The sequence below is a fragment of the Rhinolophus sinicus genome, chromosome 17, assembly GCF_057876585.1.
Source record: "Rhinolophus sinicus isolate RSI-liver-muscle chromosome 17, RSI-T2T, whole genome shotgun sequence".
In the NCBI taxonomy this organism is placed as follows: Eukaryota; Metazoa; Chordata; class Mammalia; order Chiroptera; family Rhinolophidae; genus Rhinolophus; species Rhinolophus sinicus.
The window spans coordinates 194352165-194379117 of record NC_142517.1 but is presented as its reverse complement, the minus strand read 5'-3'; the positions used below and the strand labels follow the sequence as shown (position 1 = coordinate 194379117).

At 38.6% G+C, this 26953-nt stretch overlaps 1 protein-coding gene across 15 annotated transcripts in view; it reads left to right on the top strand.

The window, feature by feature from the left end:
- FN1 (fibronectin 1) overlaps positions 1-10369 on the top strand; it is a 67276-nt gene extending 56907 nt beyond the window's left edge. For 4 of the 15 annotated variants that reach the window (XM_019727039.3, XM_019727038.3, XM_019727041.3 and 1 more), the window contains 7 exons: positions 416-522; positions 1522-1660; positions 3866-4030; positions 5886-6011; positions 6535-6641; positions 9187-9297; positions 9602-10369. In XM_019727039.3, coding sequence (XP_019582598.3) covers positions 416-522; positions 1522-1660; positions 3866-4030; positions 5886-6011; positions 6535-6641; positions 9187-9297; positions 9602-9673 — 827 coding nt within the window. In that variant the 3' untranslated portion in view covers positions 9674-10369. Of the gene's footprint in view, positions 1-64; positions 523-1521; positions 1661-3865; positions 4031-5885; positions 6012-6534; positions 6642-9186; positions 9298-9601 lie in introns of all 15 variants that reach the window. The other 11 variants (XM_019727037.3, XM_019727034.3, XM_074312863.2 and 8 more) reach the window with 3 other exon arrangements.
- Positions 10370-26953: the final 16584 nt, after the last annotated feature.

The following is a 26953-nucleotide window of genomic DNA, read 5'->3' as shown; positions in this document are numbered from 1 at the left end:
TACTGCTGCTACTTCTGGGAGCTTAACACGCTTTGCTTTTTTGGCTCTAACCTCTCTTGGCTAGATGAGCTTCCCCAACTGGTAACCCTTCCACACCCCAATCTTCAAGGACCAGAGATCTTGGATGTTCCCTCCACAGCTCAAAAGACCCCTTTCATCACCAACCCTGGGTATAACACTGGAAACGGTATTCAACTTCCTGGCACTGCTGCTCAGCAGCCCAGTGTTGGGCAACAAATGATCTTTGAGGAACATGGTTTTAGGCGGACCACACCGGCCACCCCTGTAAGGCACAGGCCAGGACAATATCCGCTGAATGTAAATGAGGAGATCCAAATTGGTCATGTCCCCAGGGGAGACGTAGACCATCACCTCTACCCTCAAGTGCTGGGACTCAATCCAAATGCTTCTACAGGACAAGAAGCTGTCTCTCAGACAACCATCTCTTGGAACCCATTCCAGGAAAGCTCTGAGTATATAATTTCATGTCAACCAGTTGGCATTGATGAAGAACCCTTACAGGTAATCAATTTTTCTCTTTACCTCTGACTCGGTAGCTTAGAAAGGAGTAAGCTAGATCACTGAAGTGACCAAAGCTCTGATGTAATGTGGCTACATTTCTAGGACCTCTTAGAAAGGTGTCATACTTAAGCTCTGATGTTTTTCTTTTGTTAGTTTCAATGTGGTTCTACGTTGGGGGTTTGTACCAGAGTGTTAGTAGCTTTTATTTAGGAAGAGAGAATAAAATCATTTCTATTATTCTCACACATTTGAGACTTCTTAGTAATATAGACAAAGAAATGATCCTAGAAAAGAGAGAGAAATAGTCTGCCTGAATTTACGAAGGGCTAAAATGCCATCCTTATGGCTTGTGCTTGAAGAATCCCATTACCCACCATATGTCTACACAGAAAGAACTTAGGTGAAGCTGTACGAATCAGCTGTTAGAAGTGACTCATTCTCCAACTAAAACTCCTATTCTTTAATTTGTCTTGCCGGTATCAATTTTATTGTGTTCTTGTTTTCAGAAAGTGGCAGAATTTTAAAAATTGACTATAACTGTGGAAGGTTTATGAGATTAGAAATTTGAGTTTGAGGATTTACTAAAATGTTTTAAGGACCCCATGTTGGGGTCGAGTGCCACCTTGCATGGGGTGAATAAATCTCCCTACATAGCAGTGTCTACATTTTATGTAAAGGGGACAAGGGTTTCCAGAGGGCTTGACCTGTGACTGCAGCAGGATGAAAAAAGGAGGTTACATCTAGAATTACTGAGGGATGCTAGTAACTATGGAACATATGGGAGTAGATTTCTGGCGGGAAAATCTGGCAGATAGAAGTGAGGACCCCTCACCCAAGTTCCATTTCTCTCCTCAGCTGGTTGGAATCTTTACTCCCTCTTTATTTGTCTCCCTTTATTTTGTTTACCAATGAGGGTTACTGATAAGAGAATAGGCAAAGTCATGTGGATTCCTCCCTCTAATGTTTTGTCCTCCACTTTGGATGTGCCAATAATTATAGTTCCGAGTTCCTGGAACTTCTGCTAGTGCCACCCTGACAGGCCTTACGAGAGGGGCCACCTACAACATCATAGTGGAAGCACTGAAAAACCAGAAGAGGCACAAGGTCCTGGAGGAGGTTGTCACTGTGGGCAACTCGGGTATGTGAGCACCTCTGTCCCTCAGGCCCAGGCTCCCCTCTAGACTACACCAGAGATGCTTTTTCCACCAACTCTTCCTTGACTGCTGTTGTCTTTTAACTTTGGGAAATAATGTTGTACATCATCAGAAGTAAATGAGCAACTTTAAATTCATTTATTTTTCCCCTCATCATATCCTAGTATCTTTGTAAAACGTGTACATGTTTGACAATCTCAAACAGTGACATGATGATAGACCTGGAATGGATTTCAAATATTTAGTCCAACACTCTTGAGTCCCTGCTAGTGAGTATCTGAGTTGGTCCAGGGCACAAGTCTCCTGATCTCTTTTCCCAGACCCCATATTGCTCTCCTCTTGAGTGCCTTTTAAGTACTAATGACCTGTAAAGGAAATTCCCCATCTGCAGACATTAGGGACAGCTGGTGTTTGTTCCTGATGTAAAGTGCTACCAACACAGCCCATTTCTGTCCAAAGAGCTCCCTTATTCCAATGTTATTTCAATTTTTTTTTCTGATTATATAGATCCAAATCCTCTATTAAGGTTAAAGGGTCATTGACTCGTTGTACCACCTGGAAAGTCCTTTTAAACCAGTAGTGTATCACTTGGATTTTCAACCTGCAGCAATTGAAGATTCATCAAGGAATACAAGATAGGGAGTAATCAAAACTGTGAACCTTGAATCTTCCAACCAGAGGGTTCTGTATCAGCAGGGAGTGCGAAATTCTTTTTTTGCCAAATGACAGGTTTTATTCCTAGGGCCAGTTTGCTTAATCTCAGCATCCTTCCTCTTTTGATAAATGTCTGTGCTATTTACGCCTGTGAATTAAGCAGTTGAGAATTGGGGGTGGGATGGAAGGGGAGGGATCATTTTGTGCTTCTTGTGGTATACATTTACGGTAATGCATAGCTTTTGTCTTGGGTGGTGGTACTAGTAGAATGCCACGTAAAAAGAATTTCAAAACACAAAGGTCTTTGTGCTTTTCCACGTCATTTTTTAAAAACAGATTCCACCTCCATAACTTTCGTCAGGTGGAATTTTAACTCCTGACTGTTTTTAGGAGAGTTATTGAAATCCTTAGTAGCAGTTTAGTGTTTCCTTCCATTTTTCTTTCCAACTCTGTATTCCCAGCAGCAATATTCTGCATTCTAGCCAGGTCCTAGCTTTGAGACATTTCAGACTTTTTAGTTTCTCCAAAACTCTACTTTCTTCCAGGGAGATGCCTTTTAAAATATTAGGCACTTCAAATATCTATGGAGCTTGAGCTTTGGATTTTTGCACTGTAAAAAGAAATCTACACAGATTCAAAGTCACAAAAGTTAGTTTATTTGATTTTTAGAGAATAAGTTTAACCATGCTGTTTCATAAATTCTTAAAATTATTATAATAAGCTTAAAATAACCTTTCCCAAAACATAAAGACCAGGATCTTAGGCAATGTGAAGAGACTCCATTACTTATTTCTAAGTCATTCATATCCCATTGCTTCCTCTTATTGGAACAATTGATTTTATTGATAAAGTAAAGCAGTCCTACAACTATGATAATAATGTCCAAAATCTAGGATTTTTGCACCTTTCTGCAAAAAATGCAATAATAAAAGTAAAGATCACATTATAATGGAATATAAAAATGCTAATACTTTTGCATTAAAAGCAAAAGACGCCCTCTACTAATTATTGTTGATTGATGAGCACCTGCTAAATGTTGGCAATGGACCAGTGCTTTGAATTCATGATCTTATGTAGTCTTCACAAGATCCTGGGCAGGTAGAAATATTCTCATTATTATTCCCATATTACAGATGACTATAATATAATAGCTAGCTGAAGGTCACTCAGGTACTGATGGAGAGACATTTCCAGTCTTTACATCGCACCGAAGTTCTTAACGAGCTTAAACAGTGTCACGATCTCTTCCACGTTCTATAGACTAGATTTACCAGAAATTATTTTTTTAGAACTGATAGCAAAAATGAAAGATGGGTTCCTTTTAAGATGCTTTTTGTGGTCAGTGTCCACCGGCAACATGTAAGTGTTCTTTATTAGAACAGCTATTACATTCACAGAACAAATGAATGCTTCTTAATGCCACTGGGATTTTTGTTTGAAATTAAATCCTTGTGTAAAATAATTCACTTTTCTTCTTATGGTCCAACACCACCAATAAAATCTCATTTTTTTCTTCCCTCCTTTTCTTTGTGTAGTTGATCAAGGCCTACCCCAACCGACGGATGACTCGTGCTTCGACCCCTACACAGTTTCCCATTATGCCATTGGAGAGGAGTGGGAACGATTATCTGAATCTGGCTTTAAACTCTCGTGCCAGTGCTTAGGCTTTGGCAGTGGCCATTTCAGATGTGATTCATCTAGTGAGTAGCTTGCTTTATCCACCCACTTGTCTGTCCATCTCTTCTAGTTCCACGCATTCGCGCAAAGTGCCAAGGACTCATGTTTGGCCGACATAGGCTCTTCCAAACATGAAGCAAACAAGGGACGACTGCTTGACTCAAAGTAATATTTTGCATCATAGAAAAATGATGGGAAATTTTACTTGTGGAATATTGCTTCATTTCGAGGGTGGTATGTCAATATGATTATTTATTGAAATAAATTTGTGACGGTAATATGATTTTTAAAAACATTTTCTGTTAAAATAAATTAACAAAGTCAAATTCTTTGGAGCCTGGTCTAATGGGAGACACAAAGAATCCCCAAATCACTTTTAATCTTTAGTGTTGACTGAGTTTGGACATGAACATTTATACTCACAAACACTGCTATCTCTTTCAACACAAACCAAATATATTATACTATACTCACACACAGACACACACACACTCATATCACACAGGTGCATCACACATCGGTCAGCTTTAATCTTCCTAAGTAATGTACAGATAGTACATTAAGAGAGTACAGATAATCTACTTGTAGATAATTAAGAATATATATTTGATTTTCAAATCATATAGAAATTTTAATATTTTAATTATTTTTTACCTAAAATAATCCTAGGAATTCCTTATTATGCTGTGAGATTAGTATTAGAATTTATAAACTTTTCATTTATGCTTTGTTTTTAGGGGATATATTAATAACAATTGGTTCATTTTTATGTGTTAACCATTATGCCTTATAAACAGGCCTCCGATAGACACATCCAGAAATCATATTTGGAGATATAAAACATAATAGATTTAAAAAATATTTTCAAAGGATCTTACCTAATTTGTATACATGAAGTGATTTAATTCAGGCTGAAATATAAAAACAATGTTTTTTCAGTGCAGACTACTGTGCTTGACCATCTGAAAATGGAAAGATAGAAGTGCCATGCTGTTTAGGAATTGGAATGTTTTTAACCTTTGGTATCAATTAGGGAGTTTTTAATTTCTGAACTGAACTACTTTTAAGTTTGTGTATTTATTACCTATATAAGTACTTAGGTGCAATTGTGGGAGCAATTTTTTGGCTCAAATTATATATTCTTTGCTTAGATGTCATAATTGTTGATTAACTTAAAGTTTAAGGAATGAGTGATGCTGAGAAAATGGAAGAAGGAGTGCATTGTGTTACAACTTCTGAAGTGTTTTGTTTCAGTATAAACCTTGGAAATTAAAAGTCATCTTTTATGGGTAGTAGTAAAGATATGTAATTGTGAGTATTAGATAGTCCTCAAAACCAGTCTTATTTTCAGGAATAATATCCACTGACTTACCATTTTGTTTCATTTTGTTTTGTTTTGATACACAGGTTTATTCGTTTACTCTTCCCGTTTATAAGCAGGTTGTGGCATGTGGAAACACGCTGATCTTTGTTTCTTTGATTAGTTGAACTACTTTGTATGCAGGATCTCTACAAATCGAAAATGATTTTTTATCTGTGATCTAGTCCTAAAAGAATCCTCAAATCCTACTTTAGTTTTCCACAATTTTAAAACTTAGCAGTAAGAATTCAAACAAACATCACTGACTATTCTTTTGACGTGATTATGGTGGAATAAACTGGATCTTAAAATAGCCTAGAAAATGTCAAATTGTAAAGATAATTTAAATCCAACAAAACAAAAAAGATTTGTCATCGGGATCATGACCCTTAACTTCCCTTTCCATTCCTTCCAGATACCTCACTTTTAAAATCCTGTGACACATCCCAGTGTGGTCACTGTCTTATGAAACAGAACATGCCAATAACTCTTTGTCCTTGATTTTTCCCACCCCACAGAATGGTGCCATGACAATGGTGTAAACTACAAGATTGGAGAGAAGTGGGATCGTCAGGGAGAAAATGGCCAGATGATGAGCTGCACATGTCTTGGAAATGGAAAAGGAGAATTCAAGTGTGATCCCCGTACGTTGCCACAAATCATTTTTAGTGCCTTGTTAAGCACACCCGCACTCGTTACTGAGCTGTAACTCATTGACAGAAACCATTGGAGATTTTAGGTCTCCTAGAAGAGTGAACAGGGGGTTTGTTAATCCTTTGGTTTGGGAACATGGAGACTAACTTCAAAAATGAGCCATGATTTAATGTTATTACAGGGCACTTGAGCACTTTTCCTACCTGAGCATTTTGACCATAAACTGCAGCAAAATGTTACAAGAAAGCTCTATGGGCCTTTAAATTCAACTTTTAAAATATGATCTCCATCTTCCCGTCAAAACCTTTTCAGTTTGTTAGATCTAGTTTTTGGAAACGCTGCACTATGGTCTATACAGGGGTACCCCTCTTACCTATGATTCCCGTCAACATGAGGTGTTTTGGTTGTGGTGATACAGATGTAGGAGAGAAACAGAATCCACCTGTCTACAGGGGTCAACTCTGTCTTATTGTTCTCAGTCTAACATGAGCTTCTGACTTGTGTCTCGTGTAGATGAAACAACATGTTACGATGATGGGAAGACGTACCAAGTTGGAGAACAGTGGCAGAAGGAGTATCTCGGTGCTATTTGCTCCTGCACATGCTTTGGAGGCCAGCGGGTAAGACCAGCTGTGCCAGGCTCCCTGCAATTTAGATAAGATGAAGTGATGATTAAGGGCTAAGCTTCTTATGTGTGTGCTGTACATACAGGTGTCACAGTGACCCTTATGAAATGTTGAAACACCTCATTTCCTGTGGGTACATAGCTACCGACATAAAGTTCCTGAATACCCTTTCCTGTTCTCCCTTTTGTGGTAGCCCCAGCCCCTCCCACACCCACTATTCTCAGGCTGTCTCTTTCTTCAGCAACTAAACTGTTAAATGCCAGAGGACTGGGCCTCCAGTTCCAATCTACTAAACAGTTGCCCCTGTGGCATTGTTGTTCAGTATTTTGAATGTCTCAGATCTAAGAAAATGCCACTACTTTGTACCCTCTCTCAATCTAGAAATAGATTCCTGCTATAGGTCTAGCACTGTGCTAAGGAATATGGGACCAGCAGGAAATGAGAAATGGTCCTGGCTCTTTAAATGATACAGTAGTTACAGACATTACATTAGCACACATTGGAAGGCAAGCTAATTAAATAAGGTTCTGAGTGCGTCTGACAAGTAATTCAGTTCCTACGTAGGCTGGAATCAGAAAAAATGTCATGAAAAAGAGAAGTATAAACTGGCTGGGGTTTAGGATGATTAATATTTGATTGAGGGATGAGAGGGTGTAGAGAAACCAGAGTAATCACACCCCCTGGAATGGGAAGTTGTTGGCACAAGTGGGCTCCATGAGCCCATCCTCTGGCTGGCGTCTTGTGGTAAGAAATTAGATGGGACCAAGTGTGTGTGTGGAGGGGGAGAGGGGCACTTATGGAAGGCCTTAGGAGTCCATTATTTAGAAGCCAATACTTCTCAATCATTTCTAATCTCTCCTACTCCCATATAACAAAAAATGCTGGGCCTTCCTCTAATATTTGAAATTTCAAAATAAAATGACACCTATAACTCAAATAAAAGTAAAGGACATAATAGTCCTTTGTTTTCAGTAAAAACAGACCCTCCCCACAGCCCTCACATTCTGGTACATGAAGACCCTGCCCTCTATGCCGGGGTAAGACTTACTAGTGGCTGCCTTTGGCGTTAGCCAGTTGCAGGGACCCAAGAAGAGGAGTGCAATGGAAAATGGTCTTTAGAAAGATTAATCTGGCAGCGGGAAGGGTTTTCAGGGGTCCACCTCTGCACCCACCTGAGGACCTGGGGCAGCCGGTGAAAACTGATCTCCTTCCAACCCTAGTAGTTAGGTGGTGAGGGAGGCACTGCCCATTCTGACAGAAACTGTGGAGTCTCTCTCCTTCTCTATCTCCATTAACACTTATAAAGACTGTGATCATTGAACTCACTCATGTCTGGTAATGTGCTTGGTATAGAACATGTGATGGAAGGTGGATTTGTTGGGAAGGAAGCTTTGGTTTTACTTCCGCGTCGCCTCATTATTTACATACATGAACCCCTTCATGTGTGACGTATGCTCTTTTCTAAAGCAAAGTGCTAAATGAAACACTTTAAGACAGGAGTGAGGACTATTACATTTTTCTATGAAAGCAAGATTCATTGATTCTCTAAGTAGGCATTTACCTATCATTGTATTAGGTATTATGGGGAGCATACTTTTAAGTGGAGAAATATGTCTGAAATATTTAACTGACAACGTAAGAAAGAAAGAGTGTCATGTAGAGTTTCTTAGCTATAAGAAAAAAGCCTAATTCAATGTTGGCAAAAGAAGGCTCGCGTAACTGAAAAGTCCCAGCGCTACCAGCTTTGGGGCTGCTCCATCAATGGCATCCAGTCTCACTCCATCACATGCTTCGTTCCTTTGTATTGGCTTCATTCTCCAGAAGCCTCCCTGCTGTTAGTGACACAGATCACCTCCACCAGCTCCAGGCTGGTCTCCAACCAGCTTAGGAGCAACTGTGAAAGAGAACAGGTTTCCTCACATTTCTAGCAAAAATCTCAGGAGGAGCCTCACTGTGCCAGCTTCTGTAGGCAGCTGAAAGGCTACCACGTCACTGGCTATGGAAATTTAGGAAGGGAGTGGCAACATGGTGCAATAGGAAAAGCATGGCCAGGAGTCACCCCCTGGGGGTGGCAGCCACAACTTCACCAGCAGTTCACTGTGAGTTTCCCGCTCCCTCTGAGCGAGTCACCCCTCTGGGTCTCATTTTTTCCTTACCTGAAAAATGAGGGTGTTTGTCCATGTGATCGCAAGTCCCTTTTAAAGGGATTCTAGGAAAACCTTTTCTACCATCTAGTGTGGAAAGCTTATTAAGGAAGCTGGGACTTGAATGAGCCTTAGCAGATGGTCGGAGTTTCACTAGAAGGAGGAGAGAGGACAGTTCAGGAGAAAGGAAAAGCAGAAATAAACAGAGGCAGCCATAAGATAAAGATAATCGGCCAAAATGTATTCTATGAGTTATAAATGCGTGAAATCATCATCAAAGCATCCTTTGTGACGAAGTTTGCCAAGGAAGAGCTGAAATTCTTTAACACGAGCACTAAATTGTGATGTTCTCTTGTTATCACAAACCCCATTTGACTTTATGCTTTTGTTCTCAGGGCTGGCGCTGTGACAACTGCCGCAGGCCAGGGGCTGAACCCGGTAACGAAGACTCTACTGGCCACTCCTACAACCAATATTCTCAGAGATACCATCAGAGCTCACACACTGTAAGTGCATTTGCACCATGAGTGTTCTCCCCTAAATGCAATTAATCACATAGTAGGGACTCTTTCCATGGGTACTTTTCTTTCAAAAGAACCGAGAGTAGATTACTGTATCCTGTAACATCATTTAGGTTCTAATATATTAAACTCTTGGACATCGCCTATTCTCCTGTATATCGCTAAGTTCTTAATGCTAGAAACATTCCATTTAGAAGTAATTGTCGTAGAAGCCCATCCCCTCTTTTTTTTTTTTCTGTATACTTTGCAGTATTTGCCGCTAATTTTTGTTTTTCTTCTACTTTAACAGAATGTCAACTGCCCAATTGAGTGCTTCATGCCTTTAGATGTACAGGCTGACAGAGAAGATTACCGGGAGTAATATTTCCAACCCAGAAAAACAAGCAGGGATCTCTGCCAAGGCCCATCCAAACTGGAGAGACATTAGCAGACCCCATCTTAGAGTGTTTCTTTCTTAAGCCCTTTGCTCTGGAGAGTAACTTCTCCAGCTTCAGCTCAAATCACAGCTTCTCCAAGCATCACCCTGGGAGTGTTTTGAGACTTTTCTCATCAAAAAGGGGCAGTACATTGCCTTTTCTGCTCCAAAGTATTCAGTACTGCTCAGTATTTGAAATGAAATGATTCTAACTTGTGATTTGGTTTGGGAGCAGTAGGGAAGCACATGCACCAACCCAGATGCAAAATGTACTGAAATGACAATACCAAAACTTTAAGTAGGAAAGTTACCCAAACACTTCTGCTTCCACTTAACTCTCTGGCCCGCAATATTGTAGGAATGGCATGTCCTTGTTACTGTGATATTTAAAATATCCACAGTACTCACTTTTTCCAAATGATCCTAGCAATTGCCTAGAAATATCTTTCTCTTACCTGTTATTTATCAATTTTTCCCAGTATTTTTTATATGGAAAAAAAATTGCATTGAAGACACTTAGTACGCAGTTTGATAAGAGGAATTTGGTTTGATTATGGTTGGTGATTATTTTTTATACTGTACATGCCAAAGCTTTACTACTGTGGAAAGACAACTGTTTAATAAAAGATTTACATTCCACAACTTGAATGTCATGGCTTCTTTTTATATAAAGACGTTGGGGAAAATAATAATCCTTATGAATGTCTTTTCCTTTCAATTCAGCAAAAATTTGAAAAGCTATGAAGTGTACTGCTCTCTAATTCTTGGGTGATTTCAGTATAAGAATTTCTAAGTCATTACAAAAAAGAGTCATTCTTGTCATTTCATCACTTCAGTAATGGAGATAGTTTTATATTTTCTCCTTTACCAGATTTAAGTGGACACAAATATTTACTTAACTTGCTTGCTAGTTCTTCAGAGGTAAAATTGAGACAACTTTCAGTTGCTCTTTTCTAATCATAATTCTTCCCTCCCTCCCACCTCCTTTTCTTCTATGATTTATGCAGGGATTGCCTTTCAAGGAAAACAAGAAGGTGACTGAGATGTTAAAACTACTTGAGTAATGTAGCATAGAGGAGTTTTGTCTTAAGAAATCCTATGGTATAATAACCTCAATCTACCTTGTCTAACTAAATTCGTGTCAGCTGACATGTTTAGGGTGCCCCACGTTAAACAAAGTTTGCCTACTCTTGGCTTGCAAAGGCCGTTTCCTTTTCAGTTTAACTTTGTGGAAACAACAAAACTTTGGGATTGAATCTGGTGTTCAGAATAATAGGGGCACTGGAAATAGTTGATTATTAATTAGTAAAAGATTAATAACTCATAATACACAAGACATGGAAACTACTTTTTATGTGCTATTGTGCAATGTGGAAAATATTCCAATAAACACCTAGCAATGAATATGAAGCCTGACTACGTCGAGATTTCCTCAGGGTTTATTTGTTTAAAGAACAAAATATTCACATTTGATTTCGTTTTTATAAAATGCTTTGACAGCTAGCATCTCATTTGGGGGAGGTTTTACAGTCTGGCTTTACAGAGTCTACAGCTCAGAGGAGTTGTTCTTGGCTGGACAGACCCAGACCCCAGACTTGGGTTTAACATCACTAATCTTTCAGCATTATGAGGCCGGTATTTACCAAGATAGCTGCCCTGTGTATGTGAAGAAAAAAACAAAAATCACAGAAAGAACAGATTATGGTGCTATTGCCTGTCACATAGGTGGGTCATCATAGCTCCCTGGAGGGAGAATGTGACTCAGTACAAGTCCACACACTGGGAAATGGGGAGTCCCATTGAAGACACGCCCAAGAGAAAGCAGGTTGTTCCCTCCATCCTCCTATGTGAAGACATGCACCTCAGCTTGATCTTGTTTAAAGGTTTTTATATTTTAAAACACAAGGAAAGAGCAGCTTTGGGTTGAGATTGACTGTGCTTCAAACCACTTATCTAACTACAAACCTAAAAATATTTTCCCTAAAGTGAATTTAAGTAAATCCAGTTGGACTGTATTAAAGGGATAGCAAGCCCCTTTGACAACTTACACGCTGAAATGTAAAAACCAGACTCCACATTTAAGCTACAAATGTACGACTTTTTCCAGATTGTCTGCTGGATTCTCAAAAGCAATATATTAAATTTACAAACTCAAGTATTTCAATAGTGAGTCAGTAACTACATTTAAATAATGAGAACAAATTCAATAAATTTAAATAACCTTTTATGTTTTGGCACCACAAAGCAAGAATGGTAAAACTTTCTTTTTTACTATTTCTCAGCAAAATCCTTCACACACGAGAACAGAGAGGATTTCTGAAGATCCTTTACTTTTTATGGACTCATTACTGCTTCCCCTGAGAATTGTCTTAAGCAAGCCAGACTGAAAAGGTATAATTAAAAGACAAATCAGGGTTTAGGCAAGAAATTGCCAATTCAAGAAAAATCAGGTTGGGGTGGCTGGTTAGCTCAGTTGGTTAGAGTGTGGTGCTAATAACACCAAGGTTGCCAGTTCAATCCCTGCATGGGCCTGTGAGCTGCACCTGCTTTAAAAAAAAACAACAACCAAAAAACCACAAAACAAACAAAACAAATTTTAGAAAAAGAAAACTCAGGTAAAACTAGTAAATAAATCAAACTTTAAAAAGGAAAGTTACAGTTTGGAAGCTTTACCTTGCCTTGCTGCACTTGATTTGTAATGAAATTTATTGTTGTGTTATTTATATTGTTTTCAGCTCTAATGACCTAAGTGAATTATGCAAATTAGCCTGCATAATAATATAATTATAAGCTTGTACGGCACACTTTCTGTGGTACTGTGGAGGTGAATAAAGAGATGATCAGGTGGAAATTACAAGTATAGGAAATGACTTTTATTTAATTATATTTCCAATGAAAATTCCATTCCATTTCTAGTTATATGTAACTCATTAAAGTGATTAAGAAACATCACGTCAGCACATTTAAGTGCCGAAATTGCTTCCTATTCAGTAAATTCCCATTGCTGTGGGAGGGAAAGTGGCATGCTACAATTTAAAAAAATCCCATTTTCAGGAGATACATTTCAACCAATAAAAAAAAAAAGACCACTCTTGGGACTTCTCAAGTTTGGGAACATTTAAAGATTATCGTAAAAGCTAATAAAGCAGAAGGAGCAAAAAGGCGACCCTGCACTACCATAGGTTTTTCAGACTAAGCAAGTTCTTTTTACAGAGAAGGTGGCACTCATATTTGAGATTCGAGTTATTATTGCTACATTGTCCCACTCTCCACATACACATTAAAATAAAAGATTCTATTTGAATTGCAAACAAAAATCTATATAAATTACAAAGGAAGAGAATACTGTAAGTAATAAAATAGCAAGAGGAATAGCGCTTCAGCTGAAAGCCACAAGTAGGAAACTCCTTTTTTTTAACATTCCTCAGTGGAGTCAGGTATGAGGTATTAAAGCATGTTTTACATTTCCTTGAATTCCTTTTTACTGACTCTTGAGAGACGTATAGGTTTTAACAAAGAGGCAAATCTTTAAGGTAGCTCTTGTGTGGAGCCCGCAAAGACTTGGAATTAGCATCGTTCAGAGGCTGTGGATGGCCCCCAACTTGGGGTGAGGGTCGGCATCCCATACTTGCTGGGGCTGGAATCCCCGTCTCGCAGGCTGCCCACCACAGCAGGCTCCCCTTACGTAAAATACATCAAAGGCCAAGGATTCTTTTTGCATCACGGTACTTTGGAAACAGCCATTTCATTCCAGAAGGAAACATGGCCTCTGCCAGAGACAGCTGGACAGGACTTCATAACGAAACTGCTGATCTGTGTAGTTCAGCATTAGTTGTAAGATGTTGAGCCAAGTGTTAAAAAGCTATGTGGTATTTGACTCAAAAACATGCTGCTTGGTGGAGAAATTGGATTCCTCCTACATTGCTGGTGGAAATGTAAAATGGTGCAGCTGCTGTGGAAAACAGTTTAATGGTTCTTCAAAAAGTTAACCCCAGAATTAGCATAGGACTCAGCAATTCCCTCTAGGTATATACCCAGGAGAACTGAAAACATGTTGACATACAAACTTGAACACAAATGTTCATAGCATCTGTGGGGACAGAGCCAGGAGTACAGTTTCCAGGCTCTCGGCCTCACGAGGAAAGGTGCTGGCTCAGGTAGTAAATGGCCATCAACTGTGATTGGATGGCTATCAGCTGTGGTTAGTTGGCCGTCAGCTGTAACCAGTGATCCATTGGCCACTAATACAACTGCTGTGGCTACACTAGCAGTAAAATGGGGGCTAGCAAGAAGATGGTGGCTGAGCTAGCAAGAACGGATTGCAGTTAGCACGGCGGATTGCAGCTAGCAAGTGAGGTGGGTTGGCAGAGAGAAGTGGACAGCAGGTTGCGGATCATGTGGCTCCTGATTCCTGTGTCTCCAACCCAACCGCCAGTGAGACTATAGCGGTATGACTCCCCTATCTATGGCTCCGTGGGTGTTCCTTTTTGGCCTCTCCATGTCCTGCGTTCTTATGTGGGGAGCGGGGCAGCCCGCATGACACACTGAATGACACATGGCGCAGCGAACAGGGTACGGAGCTGGTCAAAGCTCTCCGAAGGATGGTGGAGCAGTTTGTGTGTATGAACACTCAGTCTCAGGAAGACCAGGAGGAACAGCTGCTGGAGAGCTGGACCCCCGTGGAGGGTGGGAAGATGTGGATGGTTCTCCAACCACTATAGGTCAGAGAAAGCGAAGGTCGTTGCGGCCCTGTGGGCTGGGAAGTGCTTGCTGAGGCCCTCACCCCCAGGTTGGGGAGGATTTGGAGCCCTTGCCCTGCAGAGGGGGCACATGTTGTGAGGCTAATGCACAGCCCTGGTGTGGGGACAGAGCCTCAGAAAGCAGTTTCCAGGCTCTCGGCCTCACATAGACAGGTGCTGGCTCAGGTAGTAAATGGCCATCAACTGTGATTGGATGGCCATCAGCTGTGGCTAGTTGGCCGTCAGCTGTAACCAGTGAGCCATTGGCCACTAATATAACTGCTGTGGCTACGCTAGCAGACAAATGGGGGCTAGCAAGAAGAGGGTGGCTGAGCCTGCAAGCGTCGCAGTGAGGGTTGAGAATTGTGTGGCTCCTGTTTCCTGTTTCTCCAACCCAGCCGCCAGTGAGAATATAGTGGTATGACACCCCCATCTATGGCTCTGTGGGTGTTCCTTCTTGGCCTCACCATACCCTGCATTCTTAGGTGGGGAGCGGGAGCAGAGACCCCGCAGGCCGCCCCGCATGACAATACCTAGTCAGAACAACAAAAAGAAAAAAGAATCCAAAAAAGGAGGATAGTTTAAGGAGCCTTTGGGACAACATCAAGTGCATCAACATTCACATCATAGGGATAGGAGAAGGAGAAGAGAGGGAGCAAGAATTGAAAACCTCTTTGAAGAAATAATGATGAAAAACTTCCCTAACCTGTCTGAGGAAATAGACATACAAGTCCAGGAAGTTAAGAGACTCCAAAAGCAGATAAACACAAAGAGGCCCACAACAAGACACATCATCATTAAAACGTCAAAGTTTAAAGACAAAGAGAGAATCTTAAAAGCAGCAAGAGGAAAGCTATTACCTACAAGGGAACTCCCGTAAGACTATCAGCTGATTTCTCAACAGAAACTTTACAGGACAGAGGTATTGGCAAGATTTTTTTTTCTTTTTATTGGCAACCTTGCTGTTAAGAGCACGTGCTCTAACCAACTGAGCCATCCAACCACCCCACCAGCAGCTCAGCTCAAGTCATTGTCTTCAATCTAGTTGTGGAGGGCGCAGCTCCCTGGACCATGTGGGAATCGAACCAGCAACCTTGTTGTTAAGAACACGTGCTCTAACTAACTGAGCTAACCGGCCACCCAGAAGAAATATTTAAAATGATAAAAACTAAGGACCTAGAACCTACTCTACCCAACAAAACTATCATATAGAGTCGAAGGACAGAGAAAGAGCTTCTCAGACAAGAAAAAGCTAAAGGAGTTCATCACTTCATAACCAGTATTTTAAGAAATGTTAAAGGGACTTCTTGAAGAAAAAAAATCAATATTATGAATAATAAAATGACAATAACTACATATGTATCAACAATTACTTTAAAAGTAACCGGATTAAATTCTCCCATCAAAAGACATAGGGTGGCTGAATGGATAAGAAAGAAAACCCTTACATATGCTGCCCACAAAGGATCTCTTCAGATCAAAAGCCACACACAGACTGAAAGTGAAAGGTTGGGAAAAAGATATTTCATGAAAATGGAAACAAACAAACAGAAAAAGCTGGAGCAGCAATACTTATATCAGACAAAATAGACTTTAAAACAAAGGCTATAACAAGAGACAAAGTAGGACCCAGTAATCCCACTTCTGGGTATTTATCCAAAGAAACCCAAAATGCTACTTCAAGGGGATGTATGCACCAATATGTTTATTACAGCATTATTTACAATAACCAATATATGGAAGCAAACAGGGTGTCCATCAATGGCTGAATGGATAAAGAAGAGGTGGTACATATACACAATGGAATATTACTCAACCACAAGATAGAATGAAATCTTGCCATCTGTGGCAACATGGATGGACCTAGAGGGTACTGTGCTGAGTGGAGTAAGTCAGACAGAGAAAGACAAACACCATATGTCATGCGGGGTCCCTTGTCCTGCTCCCCACATAAGAACACAGGATATGGCAAAGCCAAAAGGGAACACCAACAGAGCCATAGATATGGGAGTCATACCACTATATTCTCACTGGTGGCTGGGTTGGAGATATGGGAAGCAGACGCCACACAATGTGCAATCTGCCGTCTGCTTCTCTGCCAACCAACCCCCTTGCTAGCCGCAAACCGCACTTCTCTGCCTGCCTGCCTGCCTGCCAGCCAGCCAGCCAACAAACCAACCCACCCCCTAGCATAGCAATGGCATTTATGTTAGTGGCTAATGGCTAACCGGTAACAGCTGATGGCCACCCAGCGACAGCGGATGGCCATCTGATTACAGCTGATGGCCATCTAATAACCGAGCCAGCACCTTTCCACGTGAGGGTGAGAGCCTGGAAACTGCTCTCTGGGACTGTCCCCACACTATACGATTTCACTTATATGTAGAATCTAAATAGCAAAATAAATGAACAAACAGAACAGAAAGAAGCTCATAGATACAGAGAACATTTTGAGGGTTGCAAGATGGGAAAGAAGTTGGGGGGATGGGTAAAAAAATGGAAGGGATTAAGAGGTACAAATTGGTAGTTACAGAATAGTTATGAGGATGTAGGGTATACACAAGAAATATAGTCAATAATATAATAACTATGTATGGTGTCAGATGAGTACTAGATTTATCAGGATGATCACCTCATAAGTTATATAAATGTCTAATCACTATGTTGTACACCTGAAAGTAATGTAATATTGTTTGTCAAATGTAATTGAAAAATATAAAAAATACTTTAAAAAAGAAATTATAAAAATAAATATAAACCCATACAAATTATTTTCTTTAAAAATTAATGCAGATAACATTTTTATGAAAATCCTAAAATATAGAAATTAATTTTTCCAGGTATTCAGCCAAAATGTACACTTTAAAATCTATGTTATAGTCAACCGTTTCATTTCTAAATTTAAAAATTGACATACTGGCAAGCAACCCTGAAATAAAACAGCCCTTCACATGATGATCACTTTTCTGCTAGTGAGCATAAGGGAAAGGGCACGCAGGCTTCAACCCCATTCCTCAGAGTCATCTCTAAGAACATAAGGAGAACATACCAGGCTATGTTCTATTTTTATATTTTCCTAATTATGATTATGTTTTAAAAATCAAGTTCTAATTTAGCTTTTCTTGTTAGAAACATACCCTATCAAAGAACTCAAAATCAAGGATTTTAGAGTCACAAAGACTTATATTTCTTACCTAGAGAACTGTGATAGTACATATGATCTGTCCCTGTTTGTTATTTAGTATGTTGGAGACAGGAGGGAGGTATGAAGAGTACAGCTGTAGGATCAGGTGCCAAAATCCTGAAAACTACATTCTATATACTCAATCCCAAGGCTCTGGAACTTTTAAGAATTCTGGCAAAGCTAAATATAGCACATTTCTAATTTTAGATAATTTCTAAAATTTGCAATTTTTCTTTGAATCTTGCTATATTAATTAGTATTTGAAAAGTGTCAAGTATAAAGCATTTCAAGGAATTCTCTACCTTACCTCAGTTAACAAATGATATAACGATTCTTGGATTCTGTCTAACAAATCAGTGCTGTCCAGTAGAAACAGAATGGGAACCACATATATAATTTTAAATTTTGTGGTATTCACATTAAAAACAGTAAAAAAAAAAAAAAGATTAATTTTAATAATATATTTTATTAAGTGCTATGTGTCCTAAATATTGTCATTTCAACATGTAATCTATTAAAATTATTAGAAATATTTTACTTTTTTGTTATTTTGGTTCTAAATTTTCAAAATATGGTATTTATTTTACACTTAGAGAACTCTCAGTTCAGACTAGGCCCATTTCAAGTGCCCAATAGTTTTATGTAGCTAGTGGCTACCATTTTGGATGTGTGAAAATTAATAAACAAAAACATCATTTAAACTGGAGTCGGAAAACTAGAAGAGAGAACTCACATACACATGTCACATAATGCACTACTGATTCCAAAAGGAAGAGATGAATCTTGCATCTCTGACAGGAAGTGATACTACTTTACCACCTCAGCAGGAGGGAAAAAAAAGATTCCTCCTTGTTCAGTAACAGCTCAGCCAATGGGAAGTCACTATAGTTCAAACTTTTAGTTTCCTCCAATGGATCCTTCATTTACACAGCTCCTCCCGAGTCCATAAAAAAGTGTTCCTCTTCTTTGTTTCTAAGGACTTGGGAGTGGTTCATCATTTGACCACATGTTCTAAATTGCAATTCTGTGTTGTTCCCAAATAAGTGGGAAACCCATTTTACTGAAGAAATATTTGACTGTCTATTTGTCTAAGGTCATCAGCAAAGGACGAAATAGTTCAATAGTCAAAAACATACTATATTAAGTGTGGATGAGTTCTGCCCTTTGATAGTCTATTTCTGAAAGAATTAATTTTTAAAATTTTTAAAAAGCTTGTCACTGCCAAAGGAAATGAAATTACAACAAACATCTCCTTCCATAAGTACATGATCTTCTGAAAGAGGTGAACTGGAATAAAATTTGGGATCCGCCAGGAAGAAGTAAGGGGAAAATAAAATTTTGAGTAGACGATCAAGTGTCTGCCACACATAACAATTGTAAACAAACTTTCTAACTTTCAGCTTTTAGGATTTTCCCCAATATAAAGCATCAAGGTATCTATATCAAGTCAAGTTCTTCAACATTCTTCTAAAGAAAGGATTTACATGTCTCAGAAATGCATCATTTCTATGTATAGAAATTCAGAAGGCAATGTGGGAATCTCAATTTGTTACATTTTTCAGGTGTCACATTGCATTCTGACAAGTGTAACCATGCATCCCAGTTTTACCAAGACTGTGAGAGTTTATGCATTTGTCTCAAAATACTTATTAAATAGCAATGACTTTCACTCTCAGAAGTCTCCTAGTTAAAAAAAAAAAAGAAAGAAAGAAAATAACAGGCAATAGAAGTTGCCTCAGAGGAGCACAAGTTTTGAACTTAGCAGACAAAACTTCAAAGATAAATCTTGTAGCTAAAAGAAATAGTTAAATGTTCAAAGAATGAAAGTAAATCATGTTTAAAGCATTAAAGGAAAGTACAATGACAACAGTTCATTGAATTAAGAATATTCATAAAGAGAAAGAAATTATTAAAAATAATCAAATGGAAATTCTAGATTCGAAACAAAAAATAATGAAAATGAAATATTCACTAGATGGGCCCAACAGTAGATTTGAGCTGGCAGAGAAAGAATCTGTAAACTTTCAGTTTGATCCATACAGACTGTTATAATCTGAAGAACAAAAAGAAAAGAGAATAAAGAAAAAATGAACAGAGTCTCAGAAAAATAGGGGACACCATCAAGCACACCAACATATGCAGAATGGGAATACTAGAAGGGGCGGGGGACAAAAACAAACATTGGAAAATGTAATACCTGAGAAATTCCCAAATTTGATGCAAAACATTAATTTACATATCTAAGAAGCTCAATAAATTCTAAGTAGGGTAAAATCAAAGACTTCTACAACTAGGCATATCGTAGTCAAAATGATAAAATCTAAAGATAAAGAGAAAATCTTAAAAGCAGCAAAGAAAATGATTCATCGTGGACAAGGGGATTTCAATAAGATTAAGCGCTGATGTGTCACCAAGAACAATGGAGACCAGAGGACAGTGTGGTGACATATTCAAAGTGCCTAAAGAAAGAAAAATAAAAAGCTTTCAAGCAAGAATCCTACATGTAGCAAAACCATCTTCTAAAAGTAAAAACAAAAAGAAATATATTCCAACATCAACAAAGACAGAAAGAATTTGCTGCTAGTAGACTTGCTTGCATAAAATATCAAATGGAGTTCTTCAGACAGAAAGGAAGTGACATCAGACTCTAGTTTGAATGCACATGAAAAAACAAAGAGTACCTGTAAAGGCAATTATGTAGCAAGTACAAAAGATAGAAGACGTAATTACATATGTCTTCTTTCTTCTTTTGATTTTTTTTTAAACAACAGCGTAAAATAATACCTATAAAATTGAATTTGGAGGCTTGTAGCATAGATATAATACGCGTATATTTAACAATAGCACAAAGAAGCGGGGAAAGTATTGAGCTATTGAAGAGCAAGAAAGTTACAACAGATAGTTACACAAATAGACAAGAAGAAATGAAGAATACTGGAAATGGTTAATAAAAATGTTAATATTAAAACTTTATAAATATATTTTTCTCCTATTAATTTCTTTAAAAGACATAAGATTGTGCGAAGTAAAAATTATAACATTGCATTGTTGGATTTGTAACAAGAGAGGATGAAACTATAGTGGAGCAAATTTTCTATTTCTCACTGGAATTGTTAGTATAAATCTGAAGTAGATCTTTTTTTCTTTTTTTTAAACATTTTATTGGGGAACAATGTGTTTCTCCTGGGCCCATCAGCTCCAAGTCGTTGTCCTTCAATCTACTTGTGGAAGGCACAGCTCAGCTCCAAGCCCAGTTGCTGTTTTCAATCTTTAGTTGCAGGGGGCGCAGCCCACCATCCCATGCGGGAATTGAACCAGCAACCTTGTTGTTAAGAGCTTGCGCTCTAACCAACTGAGCCATCCAGCCACCTCTCTGGCAGTTCGTTGTCGTCAATCTAGTCTGGAGGGCGCAGATCACTGGCCCATGTGGGAATCGAACTGGCAACCCTGTTGTTCAGAGCTCACGCTCTAAGCAACTGAGCCATCTGGCTGCCCCTGAAGTAGATTCTGATCAATTCAGTTGTACACTGCAATTCCTAGAGCAACCAGTAAGAAAAATAAAATAACTAAAGAATATAGTTTAAATTCAATAAAGGAGTTAAAGTGGTATATTGGAAAACATCCATTTAATCCAAAAGAAGACAGTAAAGAAAGAAGACCAAAACAAGACAGGAGATATAGAAAACAAACAGCAAAATAGCAGACATAAATTCAAATATATCAATAACATTAAATGTGAATGGACTGAACAATTCAATTCACAAGGCAGAAATTGTCAGATCTGTCCTGATTTGGACAATAAATTATGATCCACCTAAATGTATTGTAGTTTTACTTGGTTTCAATGTCATTAGTAAGTAAAATTCATACTGGAATACCAGTTCTAATAATACATTAGTATGAGTTTCTCAAGGACAATTTTAAGGAATTTTGTTCACAAAATTGGTATTGATTTAAAGTTTTTGAGATATATTTTTTATACTTAGACTCGAGAACTAAAAGTCCAGGGCATTGAATGGGTCATTGATGGGGCTATTGATGTCACCAAGACAATCGTAGAAGTTGAGGTAGAAAGAAAGACTGAGCCTGGCGCCAAACTTCCTGTGAATGACTGATAGCATCTGTGAATTTGAGGTGACAAAGACTAGAAGTAGAGACCAGCGGAGTCAGTAGATCTTTTAAGCTTCTATGGTGAATGTCTGTCGTTTACTAGTTATTATATTAGGCATTCAAGTAAAGACAGAAAAATAATAAAATAGTCCCTGCCCATAAAGCATAATGGGGCAGATACCTTTCTAAAGAAATTAGTGCAATACAATGTTAAAGGTATTATAATTAAAGTAAGCTCCAGGATCGAAGGAGGGGAAAGAATCAATCTACCTGGGGGACGGCGCAGGCAAAAAGCCTTTAGGAGGAAAGGTAACACAAAAGTTATTTGTTCTATCTTGGGATTAATCCATCGTGATATTTTATTTTTAGAAATATAAGATAGTAAGAATCCAGGTACTGAAAAGCTGTGAAAACTACAAAAATTGATGGTGGCTATTCAGTCAAGGGCGAAATATGATGGAGGCTGGGGTTAAGGAGCAATCTCCAGCCCCAGTTCTGACAAATGTGGGATACGAGTGATCTAAAATAAGTGGCAGATGGATTCAACAGTTGGGCAGGGATAGTCAGAAAGACCCAAGTATTAGCAGATATTTGAAAACCCAGGCAGTTGTGTCCCTCTGGCAGAAGAATAGGATAGTGGAACTGACAGAGAAGTGGCAGAATCCCAATCCCATCTGTGGACTGATCTACTTGGCAGATAGCTGGAAAAAGGAACTGCCAATTAGAAACCAAACTGAAGGAATATTTGTAAATCTTAGCCTAGAACGCCCATTATCTAAATAGGCGCTGCACAGTCGCTGGAGCTCCATTTTCAGGTTTATCACCCATTGTTGATTCTTGTCTGAATCAATTCTTACTATCAACATTGCAAAATAGTGATAATTTGGCTTCAATTTTAAATTTTTTAAATATTCCAATGTTAGCTAATGTCAACTTCAATTTTCTAGATGTGCAGGCCAATTAATCTTGCAGTCATCCTTGCTTCCTTGCTTCTTCTCACGTTTTACATTTAGTTGTCAGCAAATTTTGTTGGCTCTCCCTTCAAAATATACATGGACTTTGATGAATTCTCACAATATCACTGATGTCACCCCAGATCTGCCACTGCAGGGGAGGAAGAAACCTTCCTCTACTCTTCTAGGTTCTTCTGGTTGGTCTAATAATCAAACAGGCATGAGATAGACTAACAGGAGAAAATAGCCAGATTTAATTACATACATATGTATGAGAACCTCACATACACAAGAGTGTCAGAAACCCCACATACATAAGAAAGTTAAAAAGAGTTATCTATGGCATTCTGAGCTAAGGATGAGGTAAGGCACGTTGGGCTTCAGAGAAGAGGAATGTCATTTGTAGGAAGATAAGAAGAGCAGATGTTCAGTAATTAGATGTTTGCCTTGCCCTACAGATAAGTCATAAAAATTTATCTCTAGCAATATCTCTTACTATGGACAAGGCCCCTAACTTAAATTCTTTAAAGGAGAGGCAAACTCTTCTCTTGAGCCTGTAGGGTCTTGATTGCCTTCAGCTCCAGGTAATTTACATGCCAAGGAGGCCTGTCCTGAACTGCTTCACCACCCTTATCTTTCACCAATATCTAGGTCCTAGATTATTGCAACAGTCTCTTTAAGGATCTCCCTGCTTTCACCCTTACTCTCATACAACTAGAATGAGCATGTTACACCATAAACTAGATGTCACTCCTGCTTCAAACTCCAGTTTTCCTTTTCACTCATGTAAAAGCCAGTCTTTGCAATGGCCCAGAAAGCCCTATAGAACTTGACTACTGACATCATTTTCTCCTCTTAGTCTTGCTCCCTTTGTTGCAGCCATACTGCCTTCCGTGCTGTTCTTTAAACAAAGAAATAGCCTTTGTGTGCTCGCTTCGGCAGCACATATACTAAGAAATAGCCTTTGCACTGGCTATTCTTCTGCCTGGAATATTCTCCAAATATCCCGTAGCTTTCTACTCTTTCCCCATTTTGATTCTTTACTCAAATGTACCTTCTCAGTGTGACATTCTCTGAGAAGCCTACTTAAAATTGCAGCTCCCTTCTGCCCTGCCCCCTTCCCTGCTTTATTTTTCCCATAGGGATAAAGTATCTCCTTATCTAGCACACTGTAAATTTTATGCATTTATTTTATTGATTGTCTCCTCCTCTGAGAATGAAAACTCCATGAGAGCAGGGATTTCTTCTGTGGGTGTGTGTGTCTGTTTGTATCATCATTTAGCTCAGGCCTGGTGCATAGCATGTCCTCGGTAAATATTTTTTGAATAAATCCTTGAGTGAATGAATAAATATTCATAAGATGAAACTTCATAAATATTCATAAGATGAAACTTGCCATAATATCAGTTTTTTATTGCTCTGTCAGCTACTCTATTAATTATATGAAGACTAAATGGTTAAAATCCACACGCATGCTGAAGGCATTAAATGTTTACTTGAACAAATTATCCTATTTTGGCCTTCTGACTTAACTCAGGCTGTTTGCTGGACTGAATTAAGCAAGCTTATCTTCTTTCAGGTTTCAACTACTACTTCAGTGTTATTAACTTTCCAAATTTTATTTATCACCACCATTCTTGATTTGCATTTGTATTTCCAAAATCTTACCAGATATTTTCATTCAGTTACTTATACTTCAAAATCAATACTATATTGAAGTATAATTTGAGTTATACTTCAATAACTCAAATTAACTGAACCAAACTCTCATATTGACCTCAAATAAAAATAGACACGTGCCCAAACTGGTTTTTTCTTTCACTTTTTTTTTAAAGTTGATTATTTGCTTCACCAGCTACTCAGGTGATTAAGTTAGAAATGACGGAGTCTCCCCTGTTTCTTTCCATTTCATATTTTCTTCATGTAGTTGATCTCTGTGTACTGTTGGTTTTACCCCTGATTCTGTCTCATATAAATCTCTCTTTTTCCATGCTTTCATGTATCTGGTAAGAAGTTTGTGTGAGTTAATTCAAAACCTTCCTAACTGGTTTCCCTGCTTCCAGTTATTCTAATTCATTCTTTGTATTATTGCCAAATAGCCCCAGAACCTTCAAAGAAAACATTCAAATTTCTTAATATGTCATCAGATAGTTTAACTACTCTAGATTAGACAGTGATTTTGTAGATAATACTTAATATATTCATTTAATTTTCCTAGCTCCTAGGAATCACTTCACATGGCAGACTTCACCCATGGAGTAGATCAACCTTTGGAACAAGTTGGCCCCAAATGAAGCAGTTTTACTATCCTTAGAGTCTAGTAGGAGATCCCAGATTTGGGAGTGGGGTTGAGGCCTTACAGAGGAAGTGATAAGTTTACACCAGGAACAAACAACAGGGGCAAAATAGATTATAGCACATTTTCTTGGATACGAAATAACTTGTAAATATATTGACTATTTTAGATATATAAAGATGATTTCAGGCTCTTCAAGCTTCCTTTGAGAGGGGTGTGAAGTAAGAAGACAACTTAAAATATAATCATTATAGTGCATGCATGTGTTTTCTGTCTGAAACACTAATGTTAGTGGCAGACCCTTGGAAGATGAGTTTGTATCTTTGTGGGGATGTCGCCCATTTCTAATACATTAGCTTACTTGTGACTAACATCTTTAAGAAATACATACTCTGAAGCCCAGAGAGATACACACTCAGTGAACTCCATCAAGGGAATAAACCAAGAAGGAAATTATACTTCTTTATTACCGTTATTAGTTACTTTGCAGTTTGTACTTCGAATAGATTAATTTGCTTCTTATAATCTGATGAAGCCTACAGAAGAAATATTATTCCCATATTACAGACAAAGCAACTAAGGTTCCCAAAGATGGAGTGATGTGGCCAGGATCACAAAGCTAGCAAAAATTTCATTTGTTCTTCTTGCCATTAACATGTGAGATAATTATCGAGTCTGAACTTTAAAACTGTGAAGGGATTAGTTAGAATTAATCTTAGTAAACATCTTAAGGTGAATTGAGTCGTGTCTTGGTCTGGGACATACAGTTCATTCTTTTTTTTTTAAGAACACATGGCAGCAATCCAAAGGGCCTCTACAAAATCAATTTAATTTCATGCTTTCTCTTCCTGTTAAAATTTTCTAGCCATACCTGTGTTTCTATATTTTCATTCCATCGTGAGCTCCTTAAGGACAGTGATTAGATGACATTCATCTCTGTCTTTCTGACACTGTATTTCTGCCATTTAGGCAGAAAGTACTCAATAAATATTTATTAAATTGAATATTTGAAATTCACATGCAGGAAAAATGCCGAGTGCCTAAGTACTGTTTATTTTCTTCTTATCACTATATGTCAGCATTATTTTCTCCTTTCTCTGCTTCCGTTACTTATAAAAGCTTTGTCAATGTAAGAGACCTCTAAACCTGTAGAGAATTTTTATGAGTTTTTTTGAGCCAAACTGATGACATACACCAGGGAGCTCAAATGCTCTGGAGAATAACAGTTTTGCAGCTTCTTTTATGCATTTGAAATTAAGGAGGCGACTTAAGGAAGACTAAAGAAAACAAGACAGGAATTGGACTACAAGACAGTTAACAACATTCTGTGCTCTCTTGATGGTTAATACCCCCTTCAAGAGGTTAATTACTTCTGGTATTTCAAAGGTGTGTTAACTTAGGTGCACAAGAACAATGGACAGAGCTGGTTTAAAACCTTTCACTAAAGAAGTTATAGGCCTGGGGTGTGACTACCCACTATGACCTGTCCAGTTAGGAATTTATCATCAGAACACCCTGTGAGATTACTCTATAAAACCCCCTTTTTTCATCCACGCGTGGAATCAAAAACTCAAACGAATGTCAACTTTGTTTTGCCTTTATTATGTGAACTGTGGAGTCAATCACTTAATCTTTAGGTGTTCCTTTTATTTTTTTTTATCTACTAAAACGGGAGGATGCCAGGAGATTGCCAAGGTGCTGTCAACCTGAGCATCTTTCGTTTCTTTTGTTTTCTGTATCAGTGCTTTTGATACTTTTATACGCGCAGCGCCTGGGGACAGGTTGTCCTGGGCAACAGGTTATTTGCTCCTGAGGCCGAGGGGCAGCCACATTTTAGGGGGCAGGGGGGCAAGTTAGGCCCACAGCGTGAAATTCCTGGCGGTGATCTGCAAGTTTAAGATCCAGGTCTAGGCCATCCAGCGGGAGCCCCACCCCGCCTTCCCT